This window comes from Hyperolius riggenbachi, chromosome 8 (genome assembly GCF_040937935.1).
Source record: "Hyperolius riggenbachi isolate aHypRig1 chromosome 8, aHypRig1.pri, whole genome shotgun sequence".
In the NCBI taxonomy this organism is placed as follows: Eukaryota; Metazoa; Chordata; class Amphibia; order Anura; family Hyperoliidae; genus Hyperolius; species Hyperolius riggenbachi.
Window position 1 is genome coordinate 37954565 of NC_090653.1, and position 23402 is coordinate 37977966.

Sequence of the window (23402 nt, forward strand, 5' to 3'; positions counted from 1 at the left end):
CTAGCAGTGTTACAAGGACAGAAATTGCATTTACAGGATGTTACATTTACAGGACATTACATTAACAAAAACATTGGAGATGTACATCAAGATGGGCATAGACGCCTACATTGGGGTGTGGGGTACGATCATTGTGGACTTTCAACAGCTAGTGTGTGGAGGAGTACTGCCAACGGGCTTGTAACTGTTCAGAGTGGGCAGCAAGGAAACTATTGAATGGGGACTAGAGTGCCGCAGGTGGACAGGCCTGTCAGGAGGAAATGGAGTTCAGTTGAAGTACTGCCGGAGAGAAGAATGTACTTCTGTGCCTCTTGGTTCTGGAGAGATAGTTCTGTAATGTTGGCCTGATGGAAGGTGCTCAGGTAAGCAGCTGTCTGGGTGGAAGTGGTTATGTGCAGTCTTGGAGGCCCTTGTCTTTGTTCTCGCAGTGTGGAGGAAATCTAGAGATGGCAGGGGCGATCCGATAATCTTCTCTGCCATGCTAATTACGCTTTGAAACTTGTACCTGTCCCTTGCAGTTGCACCGGCATACCAAATTATGATGGAGGAGCAGTGGATAGCGGCTCTCGTGGCATACCAAGTTTCTTCAGATGGTGCAGGAAGAATACCCTCTGCTGAGCTTTCGTATGAATTTTTGTGGTGTCATGTTCCCATCTTAAATCCTTAGTTATGGTTGTACTGAGGAGCCGAACATCAGATACCCTGAAAAATTAGGTCCGGTCAATGAGGATCAGGGAGAGTATGGAAGGGTGTTTCTTGAAGTCCACAATCAACTCAAAACTTTTTTACTGTGTTGAGGATGAGCTTATTATCCCTGCACCATCTGCAGATTATCTCAATCGGTAAGTGCAGTAATGCATTAAATATAATTCATAAGCTATAAAGACAGACACACACACTGCAATCACAATAAACTATAGTCCACCCAGTGTCACTCACCCCATGTGACAATGAGGCTTTCCTCCAGGCTGCTGTGCTCCACATGGCAGGAGTAAGTGTTGCCCACCCTTGTTGGCACTTCCACACGGACTGTGATCTGATAGGTGCCGTCAGGATGGGGGAGGATGGGGCTGGCTTCATCTGAAGGAATATGGTCCTCTCCATTCCTCACCCACTTCACATCCACAGCTCGGGGGTGAAACCCGTACGCCAGACACTGAAGTCTTGTCACCCCGTCTGGGTGCTGACGGCCCCACACCTTCACCTCCGGTCGCACTAAGGGGGGGGATAAGAAAACAGAAATACCAAATGTAACAGTGCCGATGATAGCACAGATATACTAGTTGGACATACACGTATAGTTTTCATCTTATTCCGTAGTTAGACAAATTATCAGTGTTTTCATTCAGTAACAAATCTAATTTAACCACTTCACCTCACAGGCCATTTTACCCTTACCGCTAAGAGCCATTTTCAGCTGTCAGCGCTCCTTCCATTCATTGTGATATGGTAGGGATGTCTTGACACTCTGGAGAAAAGACACAGGAAACACAAGAGACGGGAGCCCAATAGCGTAATACGTTTTAGTATAAGGTCTATAAGGAAAACTAGTCACAAAGGCGGGTTGCAGAGGGGCAACCAACCGCAAGAAGCAAGTGAAGACCATAAACCTGACTCCACTCGGGGTGGTCCAGCCTGACCTGGTGGGGGTCGCTCTCTTAGGAAATTGCATTTGCACAGGTTTTTATCAACTGGTTTCTCTGGCCCCTAACTGTTATTGTAATTTTTTTACACCACTAGATGGCACTAGAAACACTATCCTGGGTTACCAGGAAGTGTTCAATAGTTGTTTTTTTTTACTTTTTCTTTTACTTACTTATTATAAATGGACATGGCCTGTGAACGGGTCATGACCATTCATTACAGGCACTGCAATCAGCTCGGGGATTACTTGCTCCCTTTCACCAATAACCTCCTTGTAAAAACCTCCAGGAATGAGTGGTGGGTGCGCGCCCGTGCACCTGCTGCAGTAACACTGGACGCGAATATGTGTGATGTTAGAGTTTAACTGCTTCTATCTGGATGACTATAGTAACTTGTCCAGATAAAATGAAGTGGTTAAAACAAACATTAAGACAATCTACAGTCCCTTTTTTAAAGGCCAGTTTGTTGGGATGATGAAATACTGACATCACATGTTGTGGGTGAAAATCAATTAACCCTTCGCAGTCTCGCAATGTTCAAACAAATGCATTCACAGATTCACTCATCCAGGCACAACTGTTATCCCTACAGCTAAGTTAAAAGCCGGGGTTTTAGTTCACAAAAGAATGCATTCTTATGCTTAGTCACCTATACTGCGCAGAAGTACCTAGGTAAACATAGGTGTCCTAACTCTAGCCCTGTGACATGCATAGTGCAGACATGCAAACAATTGCATCAAACCTATACACATTCATTGCACCTAACCTATATCAATGGATTAGGAGCACACATCCTGACGTCCTATCCTGGGACAGACAGTGCACAGTGGCGTAGCAATAGGGGTTGCAGAGGTAGCGACCGCATCGGGGCCCTTGGGCCAGAGGGGCCCCGAACGGCCCTCCCTCAACTACAGTATTAGCTCTCTATTGGTCCTGTGCTCATAATAATCACTTCTATAGATACTTTGAATAGTAGTAATCCTTAACAAACTGTTTCCCATCCCCTTCTTGTACCTTTGACACTGTAGTTGCCCTTGGCAGGTTTTGATGCACTGTATCAATTGTTACGTATAGAGTGCTAGGGGGGCCCCATTGTAAAACTTGCATCGGGGCCCGCTGCTCCTTAGCTACGCCACTGACAGTGCATCTTACCAATCGCACAAGGGAGCTAACATTATGTGTCCATGTGCACCATGCGCATACACCAGCACAAGCTGTGTGCATGCTGACAAACACATACAGGGGAAGGAGGGAGTGCACTGAATTAGACCCTAGCCACAGGGGTCAGTAACAAGAAAAAATACATATATCCAGGCACATCGCCTCTAGTTAGGACATTAAATAAGTTATTAAAGAAAGGGAGGTGCTGAAGGGGGTGTGGGTGAAGTCACCGCCGAGCCTAACTCCTTGTGGTCGATACTGAGCTCAGCGAGTGCAGTAATTGGGCTAATGACGGAGCCATGATCCCGCCCGCAGGACCGTTGTACTGTAATAACAGCAGGCGCCGGTGATTGGATGGTGTCCTGGCAGCGCCGCCCCCCTCCCCACACACACACACCTGATTGGCTGCATAGCATTGGAAACAAGGTTAAGCTGGAGCCGCCACGTACATTGGCTCTGGTAAGAAGCTCAGCGCAGGACTCGACACCTGGCTTGGTAAGTATGTCACTAGCTGGGACGGCATGGGGACAAAGGGCACAATGAGACAGCAATACACAGGGGATAGAGAAGGACAGTAGACACAGGGGGCAGACAAGGACAGAGGACATGGGCAGAGAAGGTCAAGGAACACACAGGGGGCAGAGAAACACACAAGGGTACAGGAGAGACACCAAGGGACAGACAAGACACTGAGGACAGTAGCTTCAATGGGATATCTTCAGACCATAAGACGCACTGACTTTTCCCCCACACTTTTGGGGGACAAAAAGTGCACCTTATGGTCCAAAAGGGCACAGCATATAACCAATTAGAAATATTTCAACTGTAGGATTACTGTCAATGGCTTCAATTCATCAAAGGGTGTTCGATAACAAAATCCCAGTCCTTAAAATACCGCATTCGGTATTTTACACTTCACTGTGCTAATTCATCAATATTTTCCCATGTGTGGTAGAGGTTCGTTAAGTTACCGAAGTACTATGGCTTCAGTTCATCAAAGGCTGTTAGATAACAGCAGAGTGGTGCAGAGCAGCTTGGAATGTCTCTGTGTTGTTACAAGCTGATAACAATAGAAGGCATCCAGACATCCCTTTATATAAACGTGTTATATTTACTGTTACTTATACTGCCTCTGCTGCTCTGAATCTGTCCATCAGTGTTTCTTAACATTTTACTTATTTGCCACAACGTAGATAAACTTCCTGGAGACATTACAAATGCCATGCTTGGTGATTTCACCACTTGCATCTTTGCATATTCAAACAGGGACTCAAAGGGTTAAACCACCGAAGGACATCTGGGGATATCTTTTGTCCCATTCTCTCTGCTCACTGCCTGGGGGGTCTGGAAGCTTGTGTGGAGAAGCCTGTGTGACCTATCAGCACCTATCAGTGGCACTTGCAGGAGAACAGGGGCTGTTTCTATTGGCTGCCTGCTCCTGTTAATCATGAAAACATTCACACAGAAGCCTGTAACGACAGGGGAGAGCTGGAGATAAACACCGAATGTGCTAGGGAATGTGGTAACCTTGATGAATTAACATTTACTGACATTTGCTGACATGTGTTGAGCACAAGTCGGTAATTTATCTCATTGCTCTGTGATTTCAGCTTCTCATTCGGTAACAGCTTTGATGAATTAACATTTTCTTAAGTGCTCCGTTAACTCAGCTGTTTTCAGCATTACCGAATGCGGTAATGCTTGATGAATTGAAGCCAATGCCTGTAAAGGAAACACATGCATAGTTTTAAATCACCATCTTGTTTTTTTCTTTTTTCCTTCTTTTTTTTTTGTGGGGGCGGGGGGGGGGGGGGGGAGGGGGGGAGATTGCCAATGAATTAGTGGCTGAGTGCCTGGTACTGAACATATTCAATTCTTGGCTATTTTAAGTGCTTCACAAAACAGTGGGTGAATCGCTCAGACAAGCACTTTTGCATGGATAACAACTGAAGTTTTGTTAACTCTACCTGTACTGGAAAATGTGAGACTCGTTTCTTTGCTAATTATGTTTTATTTCTTAGCTTTACTACACATACAAAACATTATCTCAAGTTTATTTTCACTTCAAGTTTGCTTTGAATCCTAAACTCTGCTTTTCACACTCATCACAGCTGCTATCACAGGGGCACAGGAGGGACTGGTGTGAGTTTGTAATTCTCCATAGAAACATGGTGACAAGGAGAACCATTTATGATGTTGAATGCCAATCACTAGAAAGCAAGATGTCACTGTCCTCAATAACGTGCATGAAAAAGAGGCGCCAGGAAATTTTGGAGCCCAATTTTGTCAAGTAGAATATCGGTAAATTTACCAATATTCTCCATTGCTAAAGTGGCAATAATGATAGTAAAATAGCGATAAATAATACCAATATTTTACTAAATCTAACCCTATTCTCACACCAAACCCTCCCCCTCCAAAGCTTAACCTTAAAGATCAACTAAAGGGAGAGGTATACGGAGGTTGCCATATTTATTTCCTTTTAAGCAATACACATCGCCTGGCTGTTCTGCTGATCCTCTGCCCCTAATCCTTTTAGCCCAGGGGCCAGGCCGAGGCAGAGGTGAGAGAGGCTCCAGCCTCAGGGCGCAGTGTAGGAGGGGGCGCATAACTTACTCAGCTATCATAGTCCTATTGTGTTTGAAGCAGAGAGAAATAAGAAAAGGGGATACATGGGAGTGACTGCAAGACAGATAACTAGAGATTAAAGAGAACCCGAGGTGGGAATTACTAATACTATTGGGGCACAGAGGCTGGTTGCGCACACTAAGACCAGCCTCTGTTGCCCCATCGTGTGCCTTCATGTCCCCCCTGCTCGCCGCTATAGACCCCGCAGTGCTGGCGACACGCAGCATGTCGCCAGCACAATGTTTACCTTAGCGCTGTCTGTCAGCGCCGCTCCCCCGCGTCGCCGCTACCCGCCCGCGTCACTTCCCTCCTATCAGCGGGAGGTAAGGGACACGGGCGGGTGCGCCGATGCGGAGGAGGCGGGGGAGCGGCGCTGACAGATAGCGCTAAGGTAAACATTGTGCTGGTGACACGCTGCGTGTCGCCAGCACTGCGGGGGCTATAGCGGCGAGCAGGGGGGACATGGAGGCACACGATGGGGCAACAGAGGCTGGTCTTAGTGTGCGCAACCAGCCTCTGTGCCCCAATAGTATATGTAATTCCCACCTCGGGTTCTCTTTAAGGTGTTGGGAGGTTGGGGGCCCTGGGGCGCCTTTTAGTCCAATAGTCTAATAGCCAGGGGCGTTGCTAGGATCCTAAGACATCCGGGCAATTTTGGGTTCTCCAGCAGGAAAATGGATGTGGTTATGCAACAGAATGTGGGTGTGGTCATGGGTTGAGCAAAATTTACATGAACTTTACAGCGGTTTAAGTAGGCCTGCTGAGCAAAATGACGGATTAAGCCCCCTTTTCCATTAACACACAAAAAATGCACTATATCACATAAATAGGCAGTGTTATTTTAACATAACTAAGCAGAGTTACCCGTTTTCTGTGTTCGCTATCGCTGGTTGGCTTTCTGCTGGGTGGGCGGGCCTGCTGCCATTCCCCTATAGCATTTCCTGACCTTATAGTGGACCCACTCCCATGCTCACACGGGCCTCCTACTGAGGCACCACAACTCCCAGCATGCCCTCATAGTAGAACCACAACTCCCAGCATGCCCCCATAAAGGCTTCACAGCACTCAGCATCGCACCACAGCACCTAGTAGGCCCACATACAGGGCAGGATTTGTACCCTTTATCACCCAAGGCCACCATCACCAGCCACCCCCCTTCGGTATAGGTAGCGAGTTGACCCCTCCCCCTTCCCTCCAGTATAGGTAGCCAGATGACCCCTCCCCCCTTTCCCTCTAGTAGAGGTAGCCTGATGACTCCCTTAATCCTTCCCCCCCTTTTAGTATAGGTAGCTAACTCGTCTTCACACCGCAGCAGCCATCACTGTCACTCATTTTTCCACTCATCTCCAGCGCAGAAGCTCCCTTTTCCTTTCCGTCATTAATGCTGCCCAAGTCCATACGTGCTGGCCACAATTCAAACATGCTCAGAGAGCAAGGTGGCTGCTGCACAGGCAGCTAGCAGCAAAGTACCACAGTCAGGCGCTCGTCTGACCTCCCTGCATTGCAGCATTTGCATGCTTGCAAATGCTGCACCAGTTTAGCCTGCTGCTTTGGTGCCCTTGCTCCTGTGGTGCCCTTGGCCATGGCCTTAGTGGCCTTGGCCTAAATCTGGCCCTGCCCACATAGATGCCCTGTGTGGTGCCATGCTGGGTGCAGTAGTGCCTTTATTGGGCATGCTGGGTGTTGTGGTGGAGAAGGGAAAAAAGCCTGGAAGAGGAAATATCTGCAGAAGCTGGAGACCAAGTGGCCGGAGGTGAGTATTGCCATCCGCTGCCTTACTTTGCCTGGGGGACATCTGGGGCAGCTCAGAATAGATCCAGGGTACGTGCCACTGATCTTTAGGGCTAGCAGCAGTCAGTGTGTGGCGGCTGGGGTGGGAGGGATGGAGTGGCGCACTTTGGTGTCTCAGACTTGGGTGCTGGAGGACCTTGTTCCGGCTCTGTTTAACCATAGACCCTGAACAAGCATATACAGATCAGGGCTCTTTATTCAATTCACTGTTTCTCCTTAACTTTCTCCCAGGTGATATTTTCCCACCTTGTCAATAAAATGTGCTTTAAACCCCCAGCAAGCAAGAAGATACACAAAATAATTTTGATAGTACTTTTTCTACTAATATTGGAACTTTTTCAATTGCAAAATGCTTCTGTCTTCACAAAGGAAACAGCACTGTTGCAAATTACAGAGGCAGAAGAGTCTCAATCTTCTAACTGTAGTATTAAATACTTAACGCAGGAAGAAATAAAGGCAAGACTAAATAAATTAAAAATAGACAAGGCACCTGGCCCGGATGGCATGCATCCTCGGGTCCTAAGAGAATTAAGTTCAGTTATAGCTAAACCCCTTTATCTTATCTTTTGTGACTCTCTTGCAACTAGCAGAGACCCAGTGGATTGGCATACAGCCCATGTTTTCCCATTATTTAAGAAGGGCAAAAAATCTGATCCAGGAAATTATAGACCTGCAAGCTTAACATCAGTTGTATGCAAACTATTTGAGGGGTTACTAAGAGATACTATACATGACTTTATAGTAGACAATAATCTTATTTCTCAGCATCAACATGGGTTTACTAAAGACAGGTCCTGTTTGACTAACATGCTTAGCTTTTATGAGGTAGTGAATGCAATATGGATATTGGGAATGCTGTAGATGTGATATACTTGGACTTTGCAAAGGCCTTCGACACTGTTCCCCACAGAAGTCTGGTGCAAAAGTTGAGGATGCAAGGACTGGGGAAGAGTTTGTGTGCATGGATAGGGAACTGGCTAATGGACAGAAAACAAAGAGTTGTGGTCAATGGATCGTACTCAAAATGGGAGACTGTTAGCAGTGGGGTCCCACAGGGGTCTGTACTGGGTCCAGTGCTCTTCAATTTATTTATTAATGACCTAGTAGATGCAGTAGTGAGCAATGTTGCTATTTTTGCAGATGATACAAAATTGTGCAGAATCATCAACTCTCAGGAAGATGGTGTCATATTGCAACAGGATCTGGATAGGATGGCTATATGGGCACATACATGGCAGATGAAATTCAATGTTGACAAATGTAAAGTCATGCATTTTGGTCGTACCAATGGTCTAGCACCATACAAAATAAATGGGATACAGTTGGGAACATCAAACTTGGAGAAGGACTTAGGAGTACTCATCGACAACAAGTTATATAATCGTACTCAATGCCAAGCCGCTGCAGCTAAAGCGAAAATTTTTTTGGGATGCATTAAAAGGGAAATAAAAACTCGAGATGCTAGCATAATATTGCCCCTGTTTAACTCTCTAGTAAGGCCACATCTGGAATATGGAATTCAGTTCTGGGCACCACATTACAAAAAAGATATTGCAGTTTTAGAGCAGGTGCAGAGACGAGCTACAAAATTGATACGTGGGATGGAAGGTCTCGCTTACCAAGAAAGGTTAGATAAACTGGGTTTATTTAGTCTAGAGAAAAGACGCCTTAGAGGAGATCTAATTAACATGTATAAATACATCAGAGGGCAATATAATAGCTTGGCGGATGAGCTTTTTGTCCCTAGGCCTTCTCAAAGGACTAGAGGACATGAGCTGCGCATGGAGGAAAAACGTTTTAGCCATTTATTTAGGAAAGGGTTCTTTACAGTAAGAGTGATTAAGATGTGGAATGCATTGCCACAGGAAGTCGTTATGGCAAACTCTATACCTGCATTTAAAGGGGGCTTAGATGCTTTCATTGCGTTGAAAGACATCCATGGCTACAATTACTAGGTTATGCCTAATGATGTTGATCCAGGGATTTTATCTGATTGCCATCTGGAGTCAGGAAGGAATTTTTCCCTTTTGGGGCTAATTGGACTATGCCTTGTGGGGTTTTTTTCGCCTTCCTCTGGATCAACGGGGATATGTGAGGGAGCAGGCTGGAGTTGTACTTTGTACTGGTTGAACTCGATGGACGTATGTCTTTTTTCAACCAAAATAACTATGTAACTATGTAACTATGAACAGGTATTTTAAATAAAAGATGAAAAATTATCACCTAGGTAAATTCAGGAGAAAAAGTGAACAGAATATGGGCCAAGGTGTCTCTGACATTACTGTCAGATCTGACAAGAGGGTTGATCCTTTAAGCTGCGCTGCTAAATCAGCGCAGCTTAAAGAGACTCTGTAACAACAAAAACCTCCCCTGGGGGGTACTCACCTCGGGTGGAGGAAGCCTCCGGATCCTAATGAGGCTTCCCACGCCGTCCTCTGTCCCATGGGGGGTCTCGCTGCAGCCCTTTGAACAGCCGGCGACAGAGCCGACTGTAGCTTCAATATTTACCTTTGCTGGCTCCAGCGGGGGCGCTGTGGCGGCTTTCGGCACGGAAATAGACGGAAATACCCGATCTCCGTCGGGTCCGCTCTACTGCGCAGGCGCTGGAAACTTGCGCCTGCGCAGTAGAGCAGACCCGACGGCGATCGGGTATTTCCGCCTTCTTCGGAGCCGACAGCCATCAGAGCGCCTGCGCAGGAGCCAGGAAGGTAAATATTACGTCACCGCTGCACGGAGGGCTGCAGCGAGACACCTGACGGATGGAGGACGGCGTGGTAAGCCTCATTAGGATCCGGAGGCTTCCCCCATCCGAGGTGAGTACCCCCCAGGGGACGTTTTGTCGTTACAGTTCCTCTTTAATGAGAGGAGCGTGAGTTATGCGCACTCTACATGCGTTAGTGCAGCGTAGCATATGCTGCTAACTACCTTGCGCTCCTTGCTAATAACGGCCACTCCAATGAACCCTGCTCTGAGCCCCAGCGGGTCCAGTGGCTTAAATTGACGTGGTTCCCACACTTTGATTGGCCCAATAGGCTGCCTGTCAAGTGACTACCGTGCGTAGTGTGCACATAACTCGTGCTCCTCTCATTAAAGTTATTGGGAGTCTATGTTCAAAAAAAAAAAGAAACCAGATACTTACCTAAGGAGAGGGAAGGCTCTGGGACTTAATGAGCCTTCCCTCTCCTCTTCCACTGCCCTAGTTGCAGCAGCAGCTCCTCCGTTCAAATCCCCCATCGCGGGGGACTTCGAAAGTCTTCGGGAGCCGAGTCCTCCCGAAGACAGAGTAAGTGCATGAGAGAGGGCGCTCACGTGTGCACAGTATGGAGCGGCCCATCTTTGGGAGGGCTCGGCTCCCGAAGACCTCTGAAATCCCCCGCGGCTGGGGGGGAAGACAGCAGTATTTTACCAAATTGGTTGAATGCTGCTACCAGGGAGCCAGTGCTGGAACGGGGACTGGGAGAGGAGCAGGAAGCCTCTAAAGGACCCAGAGCCTTCCCTCTCCATAGGTAAGTATCTGGCTGATTTTTTTTTTTTTAAGCCAATTCCCAATGACTTTAAGCTGTGCTGCTTTAGCAGCGCAGCATAATGAATCAACCCCAAGATTAGCTGCATGCTTGTTTTTGGTGTATTTCAGACTGCAGCCAAATAGGCCAGCTGGGCTGCCAGGCAACTGGCATTGCTTAAAAGGAAATAACACCAGAAACCAGCATCAGCAATGCATCAAAAACAGTTCTTCAGTGAACACCGCGCTATTGCGTGGTGTTCCCTGTCTGCCCACAGGCCAAGCAGGAAGTGACACGCACGTGATGCGCGCTTGCCATGACTTCCTGCCTTGGGTACACGGAAGTGTATTGTTTAAATATACTTCCATGCATACACGACGCCACGTTAGTAACGTCGTTTTTAAACATCCACACGTCGCCATAGACCAGTGATCTGCAAATTTGGCTTTCCGGCTGTTAAGGAACTACAACACCCACAATGCATTTTCCTTTATGAATCATGACTGTGGCTGTCAGACTCCTGCAATGCATTGTGGGTCTTGTAGTTCCTTAACAGCTGGAGAGCCAAGTTTTCAGATCACTGCCATAGACTAACATGACGCAGATCGCCGCAACGTCGCATCATTAATGTAGTTCTTGACCTGCGTCCGGGAGGCGGCAAAACCGTCACAGTATTAAATCTCCATAGACTTTCATTGCACAGCAGTGGGGTGAGGTAAAAATACTGCACCGCCTTGGTGTGAAAGGGCCCTTAACCACCCCACTGATGATGCCTAATCCTAAATCCCCCCTCATGCCGCCTAAACTTTACCGACCCCCCAACACCTTAACCCCACCATGTCTAGTGCCCGCTATTTATTGGGACTCATAGGTGCCGATTTTTCACACTCTTCAAGATATTATTCCACTAATGCCTAGTACACACCATACAATATTCTGTAAGATTTTCTGTTAGATTTACCTGCCAGATAGATAATTTACAACATGTTGGAAATTATCTATGTAATCATCTATCTGCCAAGCAATTAGGCAATGTTCTACTCAGCAGGAGATAACCAGAAGACAATGCACCAGAGATAATGGCCTGTCTCTACCAGTACTTTACAGAAAATAATCTAATTACAGAAAATCTTACAGAAAAATCTAACAGAAAATTGTATGGTGTGTACTAGGTATTACAGGCGCCCAAATTTCCTGCTCCCTCATTGACATCTATATCTCCTGGCTGGGACAACACCCTGCTGCACTGCACTGCTGATTAATCATTCTTATCAGCATAAATTGTATCAGACTACAAGAAATACTGTATGCTTATCAGCAAGGATAGTGGATAACAACATTGACACACAACTTATTTCATGACAGCTATATGAAAAAGAAGACCGAGAGCCCAATATAGTGTAGTAAGTATTAATAAAGGGTGGGATGTGTTATGAACTGTAAGTAATATACTCACAAACCAGGGTTGCCTCCAAAGCAACCACTGTTCAGGCAGGTGGGGAGAACAAGCCTGTCCCCACTCAGGGTTAAAACGTCGCTCTCCGTGGACAGAAGAAAATAGTAGGGTAAAACACCCTTCCACCAAGGGTGGACTTCAAGATACGTTGAGGTGTACAGAGGCGCCGGTAGGATAAAAGTAGCTAAAAAGTTTAAAATTGTTGTGGTTGTGGTGGTGGACCGACCAACCATAAACGGACAAAAGCTGTCGAATTTCAAAACATATAAACAGTTTATTCAATTACTCCCGGTACAAGAGTCGCAACGCGTTTCGCAGGCAAGAACCCGCTTCTTCAGGCAATAAGGGACAGGAGCAATACACTGGAAGAATAACAGAGATACGTAGCAATCATCAGAATACTATGTGTGGTACAATTGTATAGGTACAGTATGTTCTATACACACATGATTATTACAAGTATCAACATGCACATATTTTCTGGTATCAACATGCATATAATTTCAGTGTAGGGTAGAGTACTATGCTGTGATCTATTCACCGAAAGTGCCACATTAGAATCATATAGTTAATCATGGATCAGTTATAATGCTTATAAGTATGGCTTTTCCTTTGGCTGTGAGAAAAACATGTGGAATAATATATGTGTGGGCTGTGTTACTCAAGTGGGGTAGAATTATTGGTGATCAGGCCAAATTACTAATAGTATAGCGAACATGGTGAGGAATCCTATTGCTGGGCTGCAAAAACGTGAAGGGAAGGAATAAGAACTTACCAGCGTGTAGTCTGAGTAAAGCTTGGCACCTCTGTGCCGGCATGTTGTTTATGCGGGGTTAAAGAAGGGAGCTGAGGACGTGGAGGACAACGTGGCGTGGGCGGGGCGATGAGGTGGGCGTGATTGAGCGGCCAGGTTTGTTTAGCCACTGTGGAGGGAATAGGCGGGGTCTGGAGGGCGGCTGTGTTCAAAGCGTTGCGTCGTATAGAACGTATGCACGCAGTGGACGGTGGGGCGGGTCTGTTGTGGTCCTACTCTTATGCGCATGTGCGCGCTGCGCATGTGCGCTCCCTCTGAGAGACCCCCTTTAGATGACAGTCCATCCCCACCGTCTCTCAACATAGATAAAAATCCTTCCCAAAATGATCTAAGGTTGTCTCAAATCAGCACATACACATCTGACCTCAACCTAACTACATCAATAAGTCAACCTACCACACCACCCAGTCTCTCAGACCCCACATCCACCATCTTAAATCCCAAACAGACAGTTAACAACGAGAAAAATCCTGAACTTACCGACTCAACCCCAACAGAGGTGACACAAAATGTTAACATGTCCTCATCTTTTTTAGACTTACCAGCCTCCCTATCACAGAACCTCCTCTCCACCCAATTACCCAGCCCCATCCCAACCCGCACCATGATGCAGCCACTTCGGAAAATGAAACGCCAATTATCAGACACAGAAAACGAGGATGCCGAGGGAAAAGAAAAAAGAAACAAACGATAATAATCCCCAACCGCACCAACCCCACCACTAATCCATCCGACAACAAAACGAGCATATTTAATTTATCCAATCATATCCTGACAAAACAAGAATACAACCTTTTAGAAAAAGGCCTGTCTTTTTGCCCCACTAACAACTCAGACCTGTTCGAATTATTCAGTGACTTAAACACCTACATTCGAAAACTGACCCTGAAACGACATTTTGCCATAAAAAAAACTCCAAGATGCACCACTTATAGGCCCAGCGAACCTAATTATCACAAATAACGATTCTATTCCACTAGTCTCAGTATCCCCTACAGCCATGGCCACAGAAAAATACATCAACACCAACCTAAAGGGCCGATCAAGATTCTATCCCACGGCCTCCAAGGGCAATTACATTGATACCTTTTATGCCCTGGTCCTCAATGACCTACAGGGATTACTCACCAACGAAATTCGCCCTCATTCCAACCTCACATCACTAGAAAAAGTTGCCCTAAAAAACCTACGCAATAACACCAACATTATCATCAAACCTGCCGACAAAGGGGGAGGGATTGTCATCCTCAACAGAACAGACTATCTCGAGGAATCCGCCAGATTATTAAGCGACTCCAGACACTATACCTTACTTGCCGCAGACCCCACAATAGAACTCAACAAAACCCTAAACATTTTTATTAATACCGCCCTTTTGAATAACATTATCACTAAAAATGAAAGGAATTTTATTATCAATCACCACCCCAAAACTCCATTCTTTTATTATCTTCCTAAAATACACAAAAAACATCCATAAACCTCCAGGAAGGCCCATCATCTCAGGAATAGACTCAGTCACCAGCAACCTATCCAGATTCATAGACACACATTTACAGGCCCATGTCCAAGCCCTCCCCTCATACATCAAGGCAGGGGCGGACTGACCCGGGGGGACGGGTGGCATTTGCCCCCCAGGCCGCCGCCTCCTCACACATTCAGGGCCGCTGGTGTTTACACAAGTTTCGGCTGCCGAGCATAACTGCAGTGCTGCAACCGCTCGATATGCAGACTAAGCCCCGCCCCCAGCAGTAGCTGTTCCTCAGTGTCCAGGCTTTGGGTGAGACCTCCAGCTCCTCCCCGATGCAGAATGGTCCAGGATGGCTCTGGAGTCTTAACTCCGCCCCCAGGGCCGGTCCTGGACTTTCTGCTGCCTGAGGCAAAGATCGTAAAGGCGCCCCCCCCCCCCAATATTTCTACATAACATTACATCCCCCACACAACCGACCGTGTCCGTGAAGGAAAGCCTGAGTGACGCAGCAAAGTGAGTGACTGACTCACCAGGGATTGTGTCTTCCTCCGGGTCTGGCGGCGGTGAAGGGCCGGCATCCGCATCCAGCATGCATCCTGCACTGGCAGGGGACAGACGGCTGCGGTCTGCGGCGGGCATGCTCCATCTCGGATCTGAGGGATCTCGCGCTGGGCCAGTGAGCGGCGGCCAGTGGCAGCCAGCCAGCCTCATCATCATCATCGTCACGGTCACGTCGGCGGCGCTCACTGCTCAGTGACTGACCATGACAATCAGCCGCAGCCAGGGCAGCAGAGCGGGCGGCAGCCGCCGCCATCAAATCAGCAGGCTTAGGCACTAGGCAGCGTCACCAGCGTGCAGCCTTGGAGGAGACAGGAGAGGCTGCAGAGCTCGGAGTCGTCGGACTCGGAGGCCGGCGGCAACAGTGCAGTTTCTAGGCTAAAATGCACCCAGGGCGAGGGTGTAAAAATTGCGCCCCCCCCCGGTATAGGTAGCCAGCTATAGGTCCCCCCCGAGTATAGGTGGCCAGGCATGGGTGAGCCAGTAAAGTTGCCCCCAGTATAGGTTAGCCAGGTAGTTGCCTCCAGTATAGGTAGCCAGTATAGTTGCCCCCAGTATATGTTAGATAGGCAGGCACCCCCCCCCGCCCCAGTATAAGTTAGATAAGTAGGTGCCCCCAGTACAGGTTAGCTAGATAGGTGCCTCCAATATAGGTAGCCAGTATAGTTGCCCCCAGCATAGGTTAGATAGGTAGGTACCCCCAGTATAGGTTAGTTAGGTAGGTGCCCCCAGTATAGGTAGCCAGTATAGTTGCCACCTGTATAGGCTAGCTAGGTGCCCCCAATACAGGTTAGATAAGTGCCCCCAGTATAGGTTAGATAGGTAGCTTCCCCCCAGTATAGGTTAGATTAGGTCGCTGCCCTTCAGTATAGGTTAGATTAGGTAGGTGCCCCCAGTACAGGTTAGATTAGGTAGGTGCCCCCAGTATAGATTAGATAGGTAGCTGCCCCCAGCATAGGTTAGACAGGTAGCTGCCCCCCAGCATAGGTTAGATAGGTAGCTGCCCCCCAGCATAGGTTAGATAGGTAGCTGCCCCCCAGTATAGGTTAGATAGGTAGCTGCCCCCCAGTACAGGTTAGATTAGGTAGGTGCCCCCCAGTATAGGATAGATAGGTAGCTGCCCCCAGTACAGGTTAGATTAGGTAGGTGCCCCTCAGTATAGGATAGATAAGTAGCTGCCCCCAGTATAAGTTAGATAGGTAGCTGCCCCCCAGTATAGGTTAGATAGGTAGCTGCCCCCCAGTACAGGTTAGATTAGGTAGGTGCCCCCCCAGTATAGGATAGATAGGTAGCTGCCCCCAGTACAGGTTAGATTAGGTAGGTGCCCCCCAGTATAGGATAGATAGGTAGCTGCCCCCCAGCATAGGTTAGATAGGTAGCTGCCCCCCAGTGTAGGTTAGATAGGTAGCTGCCCCCCAGTATAGGATAGATAGGTAGCTGCCCCCCAGTATAGGATAGATAGGTAGCTGCCCCCCAGTATAGGATAGATAGGTAGCTGCCCCCCAGTATAGGTTAGATAGGTAGCTGCCCCCCAGTATAGGTTAGATAGGTAGCTGCCCCCCAGTATAGGTTAGACAGGTAGCTGCCCCCCAGTATAGGTTAGATAGGTAGCTGCCCCCCAGTATAGGTTAGATAGGTAGCTGCCCCCCAGTATAGGTTAGATAGGTAGCTGCCCCCCAGTATAGGTTAGATAGGTAGCTGCCCCCCAGTATAGGATAGATAGGTAGCTGGCCCCCAGTATAGGTTAGATTAGGTAGGTGCCCCCCCAGTATAGGATAGATAGGTAGCTGCCCCCAGTACAGGTTAGATTAGGTAGGTGCCCCCCAGTATAGGATAGATGGGTAGCTGCCCCCAGTACAGGTTAGATTAGGTAGGTGCCCCCCAGTATAGGATAGTTAGGTAGCTTCCCCCAGTATAGGTTAGATTAGGTAGGTGCCCCCCAGTATAGGATAGATAGGTAGCTTGCCCAGTATAGGTTAAGTAGGTAGGTGCCCCCTCATAATGGCGGAGGGGGGAGCCGGAGCCGCGGTGAGGGCAGCCCGACCTCTCCCTCCCTTTCCCCGGGCCGCTCTCCATGCTCCCCCCTCGGACTGTAGGCAGCAGAGTTAGCGCGCAGGGAAGCGCTGCTGTACACAGCTGTTACTCACCTCCCTGGATCCAATCGCCGCTCCCGCCCTGCTGGTCTCCTCTCTGCAATGTAGTCGCTGCTGATACACACGCTGCTTCCTGTTTACACAGGAAGCAGCCGCGTGTGTATCAGCCGGCTAGGCAGAGAGGAGACCAGCAGGGCGGGAGCGGCGATCGGATCCAGGGAGGTGAGTAACAGCTGTGTACAGCAGCGCTTCCCTGCGCGCTAACTCTGCTGCCTACAGTCCGAGGGGGGAGCATGGAGAGCGGCCCGGGGAGAGGGAGGGAGAGGGAGGGCTGCCCTCACCGCGGCTCTGGCTCCCCCCCCCCCCGCTATCACAGCCTCGTCATCTGGTGCCGCCCCTCCACTTCCTGCCGCCTGAGGAACCCGCCTCACCCCGCCTCATGGGCGGGCCGGCCCTGTCCGCCCCTGGCCTGGAGCTGTCAGAGGAGAGGCCGCAGCAGTGCTAATACACACCATGTGCTGAGGGAATTGGAAGCGAACCTTGGCTGCAGGGAAACTGTGAACATCCACCAAAATCGCGACGAAGCTCCGCCCCCAAAATTACCGCGAAGCTCCGCCCCCAAACCGGGTCAATGCTTTGTTCCAAACCTTGGAGGTATTCTTGAACAACTCTGTCTGTAGTGGTGAGTTACATCACCCTTCTTTCACTTGAAAACTCTGTATTGGGGGGCTCCCTCTCTCCAACCACATAACCTGGGAGTTTCACAGGCTACCTATACTTGGGGGGGGGGGCTCCCCGATACCTATCCTGGGGGGTTTCCCTGGCTTCCTCTATGTGGGGCTCTGTGGCTACCTGTACTTGGGGGGCTCTCTGGTACCTATCTTGGGGGGTTTCCCTGGCTTCCTCTATGTGGGGCTCTGTGGCTACCTGTACTTGGGGGGCTCTCTGGTACCTATCTTGGGGGGATTCCCTGGCTTCCTCTATGTGGGGCTCTGTGGCTACCTATACTTGGGGGGGCTCTCTGGTACCTAGCCTGTACCTGACGCTAACCTCACCACCGCTGCAACTAACGTTAACCTCACTGCTGCCTCACCACCGCTGTACCTTACGCTAATCTCACTGCCGCTGCATCCAACACTAGCCTCACCGCTGCACCTAACGCTATCGTAACTGCCTCACCTAACGCTAACCTCCCTGCCGCTGCACCCAACACTAACCTCACTGCCGCTGCACCTAACACTAATCTCACCGCCACTGCACCTAACGCTGCTAGCCTCACTGCCGCTGCACCTAAAGCTATGGTCACTGCTGCACCTAACGCTAATCTCACTGCCGCTGCACCTAACGCTGCTAGCCTCACTGCCGCTGCAACTAAAACTATGGTCACTGCTGCACCTAACGCTAATCTCACTGCCGCTGCACCTAACACTAGCTCACCGCTGCACCTAACGCTATCGTCAATGCCTCACCTAAAGCTAACCTCCCTGCCGCTGCACCCAACACTAACCTCACTGCCGCTGCACCTAACGCTGCTAGCCTCACTGCCGCTGCACCCAAAGCTATGGTCACTGTTGCACCTAACGCTAACCTCACTGCTGCTGCACCTAACGCTGATGGCCTCATTGCCACTGCACCTAAAGCTATGGTCACTGTTGCACCTAACGCTAACCTCACTGCCGCTGCACCTAACGCTAATCTCACAGCTATTGCACCTAATGCTGCTAGCCTCACTGCTACTGCACCTAAAGCTATGGTCACTGCTGCACCTAACGCTAACCTCACTGCCGCTGCACCTAACACTAATCTCACCGCCACTGCACCTAACACTGCTAGCCTCACTGCCGCTGCACCTAAAGCTATGGTCACTGCTGCACCTAACGCTAACCTCACTGCCGCTGCACCTAACGCTAATCTCACTGCCACTGCACCTAAAGCTGCTAGCCTCACTGCTACTACACCTAAAGCTATGGTCACTGCTGCACCTAACGCTAACCTCACTGCCGCTGCACCTAACACTAATCTCACTGCCACTGCACTAACGCTGCTAGCCTCACTGCTACTGCACCTAAAGCTATGGTCACTGCCGCACCTAACGCTAACTTCACTGCCGCTGCACCTAACACTAATCTCACTGCCACTGCACTAACGCTGCTAGCCTCACTGCTACTGCACCTAAAGCTATGGTCACTGCTGCACCTAACGCTAACCTCACTGCCGCTGCACCTAACACTAATCTCACTGCCACTGCACTAACGCTGCTAGCCTCACTGCTACTGCACCTAAAGCTATGGTCACTGCTGCACCTAACGCTAACCTCACTGCCACTGCACCTAACGCTAATCTCACCGCCACTGCACCTAACGCTGCTAGCCTCACCGCCGCTGCACCTAAGGCTATGGTCGCTGCCGCACCTAACGCTGACTTCACTGCTGCTTCACCTAACACTAACCTCACTGTGCCCAACGCTAACCTCACCACCATGCACCTTACACTAACCTCGCAGTGCCTCACGCTAGCCTACTTTGGGCGGTGCCTGGAGGTGTGGCAGTGGCATGTATTAAAGCCTCTCTTTATTCTGTCTTTAAAAGTTAGGATGTTTGTTATTGATGTTGTGCACTACAGTGAGTGCACTGTTCTTTCATATGCAGAGTAATGACTGCTGTTTCACATGTCCGGTAATGACTACTGCTTTCATATGTAGGGTAATGACTGCTGCTTTCATATGTGGGGTAATGACTGCTGCTTGCATATATGGCACAATGACTACTGCTTTCTCATGTGGGTAATGACTGTTGCTTCCACATGTGGGCATACATTTGCATTTCTTATATGGGGTACTGCTTTCTGCATTTCTGCATTTCATATATATAAGGGGAAGTGACTGCTGCATTTGATATTTTTTAGTTGTTTCAGCATTTGTCATTGAGGGGCCCATAATCACAGTTACTGAAGCACAGTCTAATACATGATCCAAAAGAAACACAATGATGGGAGAAATTGATATCTCTCACAACCATACATTTTGCTAGTACGGAGTTGGAACCCTTTTTGCATCCAGTCTACCCTAATCCCTCATGGCATTCCTCAAAGATTTTGTTCCACATTGACATATTAACATCACACAGTTGCTGCAGATTTACCATCTGCACATCCATGATACATATCTTCCATTCCACCACATCCCAAAAGTACTCTATTAGATTGAGATCTGATGACTATGGAGGCCATAGAATTACACTAAACTCATTATGTTCAAGAAACCAGTTTTAGATGATCTGAGGTTTGTGACATACATTATGCATTATCCTGCTGGAAGTATCCTTCAGAAGCCATCAGGTGCACTGTGGTCATGAAGCAATGGGTATGGTCAGCAACAACATTCAGGTAGGCTGTAGTATTTAAACAAAGCCTAGGTGGTACTAAAGGGCCCAAAGTGTGCTAAGAATATATCCCCCACACCATTACACCACTACCAGCAGCCAGGATCAATCTTATTGCTTTTTTAACCCGACCGCCCATCGGAAAGCGACCGAATGAAACACACTCCCCCACCCCCACCCCAAGCAGCACCTGAAAGAGTTTTCCGACCCTCATTTTAAAATGTTTGTTTTGCAATGAAAAGTGCAAAAACAGGACATTTTCAAATGTCGGTTTTGCAAGAACTAGTTAATGTAACTGTAAAATGTATTGCTTCTTTATGCTACATATATTTATACTAAATATATTTGTACACAAGATAGATATACGGTACATTTGGGCTGGGGCTGCCGTAAAAGGGCCTCTAGGTTTTGTTTTCCCCCCAGGCTAAAAGGTCCCAGTCCTCCCCTGCATCAAGGACTCACAACATCTCATTAGTTTCTTACAGTCTACACCTTGGCAGGACGACTACATCTGGCTGACCTGCGACGTAACATCCCTATACACAAACATACCACATCAATTTGGACTCACGGCCCTCCAATACTACCTGCAAACCGATACTAATATGCCCATAACACAACAAACATTTCTGATAAATTGTGTTGAATTCATTCTCCACAATAACTTCTTCACATTTGGTGAGGACGTATACCAACAGGTCAATGGGGTTTCAATGGGAAGCTCGTTCTCCCCTTCATATGCAAACCTAGCAATGGGCTATCTTGAGCAGATAAAAATGTACAATGACAACCCATTCATCAACAACATCAGGTTTTACAAACGATATATTGATGACCTAATTTTCATATGGAAAGGCCCTAGCAACTTGATTCCGTCCTTTGTAGATTTCCTCAATTCAAATCCAGCAGGCCTACAATTCACCTTCCACCAAGACCCTAGTTCCATAGAATTTCTTGATCTAGTATTATACACAAACTCAGCCCGGATATTAACCAAAACTTTTTTCAAACCAGTGGATGCCAACAATTACATACATTACCATAGTTTTCATCACCGCCCTTGGACAAAAAACACCCCTTATAGTCAATACAGAAGGATCTATCGCAACTGCACAGAAACACAGATATGTAATGCCCAATCAAAAATACTTACCAAAAAATTCACAGACCGTAGATACCCCAAAAAATTACTGATTGACGCACAACAGAAAGCAAAGATACAGAACCCCCCTCGTTCCACCTCCGAATCTCAGACCAATACTGCACCCCGGTTCATTACGAAATATAGTGCCCAACATTCATCAATTCGCAATATACTCAACAAGAGATGGGAAATCTTATTACAGGATCCCCACCTCCACTCTATCTTGACCCCAAAACCAGCGGTTACCTACAAACGGGCACCCAGCTTGCGTGGGTTACTGGCCCCAAGCAGGCTGCGCACACCCCGTCCCGACCTCACCCCAACCCCAATCGATTCCCCTATGGGATCCTACCCCTGTAACCATAAAAAATGCCTGGCCTGCAAGTTCATCCACCAGACCACAATATTCCAATCCCAGGTCACCAAAACAGATCACCAGATTAAACACCATATAAACTGTGAATCAAAATATATAATCTATGTCATCACATGCCCTTGCCAACTCCAGTATGTGGGCCGAACCACCCAACCCGCAAGATCCAGAATTGGTCAACATAAAAGGAACATACTCAAAAAATACCCCCTCCACAGCGTATCACGACACTTCACCACCCACCACGACAGCAATCCGGAATTTTTTCACATTACACTCATTGACACCATTCCACAAAACCGATTCAACTCGTTTGAGCTCCTCAAGTCACGAGAGATGTATTGGATCCAAATCCTAAAGTCCCTTACTCCAGGGGGTCTTAATGAACAACTGGAGAAAATCTACTAATTAACCACCCCTCCAAGCAGTACAATTTTTATCCGTCCTCTCCTTTTAGAAAATTGAAATTTTGTTTTTAAGTTGTACTATAATTACAGATCTATGTTATATTGCATTGTTTTAGTCATATTTAAACACTTGTTCGAGTAGGGCAGAAATAGTCTGAACACTGCTTTTTATATTGTATGATTATAAACTGTTATATGTATTTTTAGATGTACCCTTATACAGACTCATATTTTCCAATGCACGTGTTTTAAGGTAATTGAATACTGAACAAGATTGTTTTATATCAAATTGGTAACTTAATTTCCTGCTAAAACATTATATACAAATGGTAGAAAAAATCATTTTTGTCTCTATGCGAACTCTGATAACGTTTTTCACATATAGTCCAGTAGAGGGCAGCAGAGCCCTTTGGTAAATAGAACTGAACATACGAATGGCCATACCACAGAATCTTTTACAGCAAATAAATATAGATGTCCTTTTTTAAAAATAGCCACACACTGTAATGATGGATATGATCTATCATGCAGGAATATGTAGTGCTCTCACACTCTTTAGAAAAGGTTATTTCGCCTTTCATACCATCCCCACCCTTCCCTAATCCAAAATGTCCGCTTTGGATGCGGAAGAGTTTAGTACGCGTCACACTGCCCACATACGCAGCGCGCACATGCGCATAAGAGTAGGACCACAACAGACCCGCCCCACCGTCCACTGCGTGCGTACGTTCTATACGACGCAACGCTTTGAACACAGCCGCCCTCCAGACCCCGCCTATTCCCTCCACAGTGGCTAAACAAACCTGGCCGCTCAATCACGCCCACCTCATCGCCCCGCCCACGCCACGTTGTCCTCCACGTCCTCAGCTCCCTTCTTAAACCCCGCACTAACAACATGCAGGCACAGAGGTGCCAAGCTTTACTCAGACTACACGCTGGTAAGTTCTTATTCCTTCCCTTCACGTTTTTGCAGCCCAGCA

At 47.8% G+C, this 23402-nt stretch overlaps 1 protein-coding gene across 1 annotated transcript in view; it reads right to left on the bottom strand.

Moving 5' to 3' along the window:
• Positions 1-23402, bottom strand: part of LOC137528737 (class I histocompatibility antigen, F10 alpha chain-like) — a 95665-nt gene that overhangs the window by 24407 nt on the left and 47856 nt on the right. The window contains exon 4 of the mRNA XM_068250262.1: positions 940-1215. Within this exon, the coding sequence (XP_068106363.1) occupies positions 940-1215 (276 nt within the window). The remainder of the gene's footprint in view (positions 1-939; positions 1216-23402) is intronic.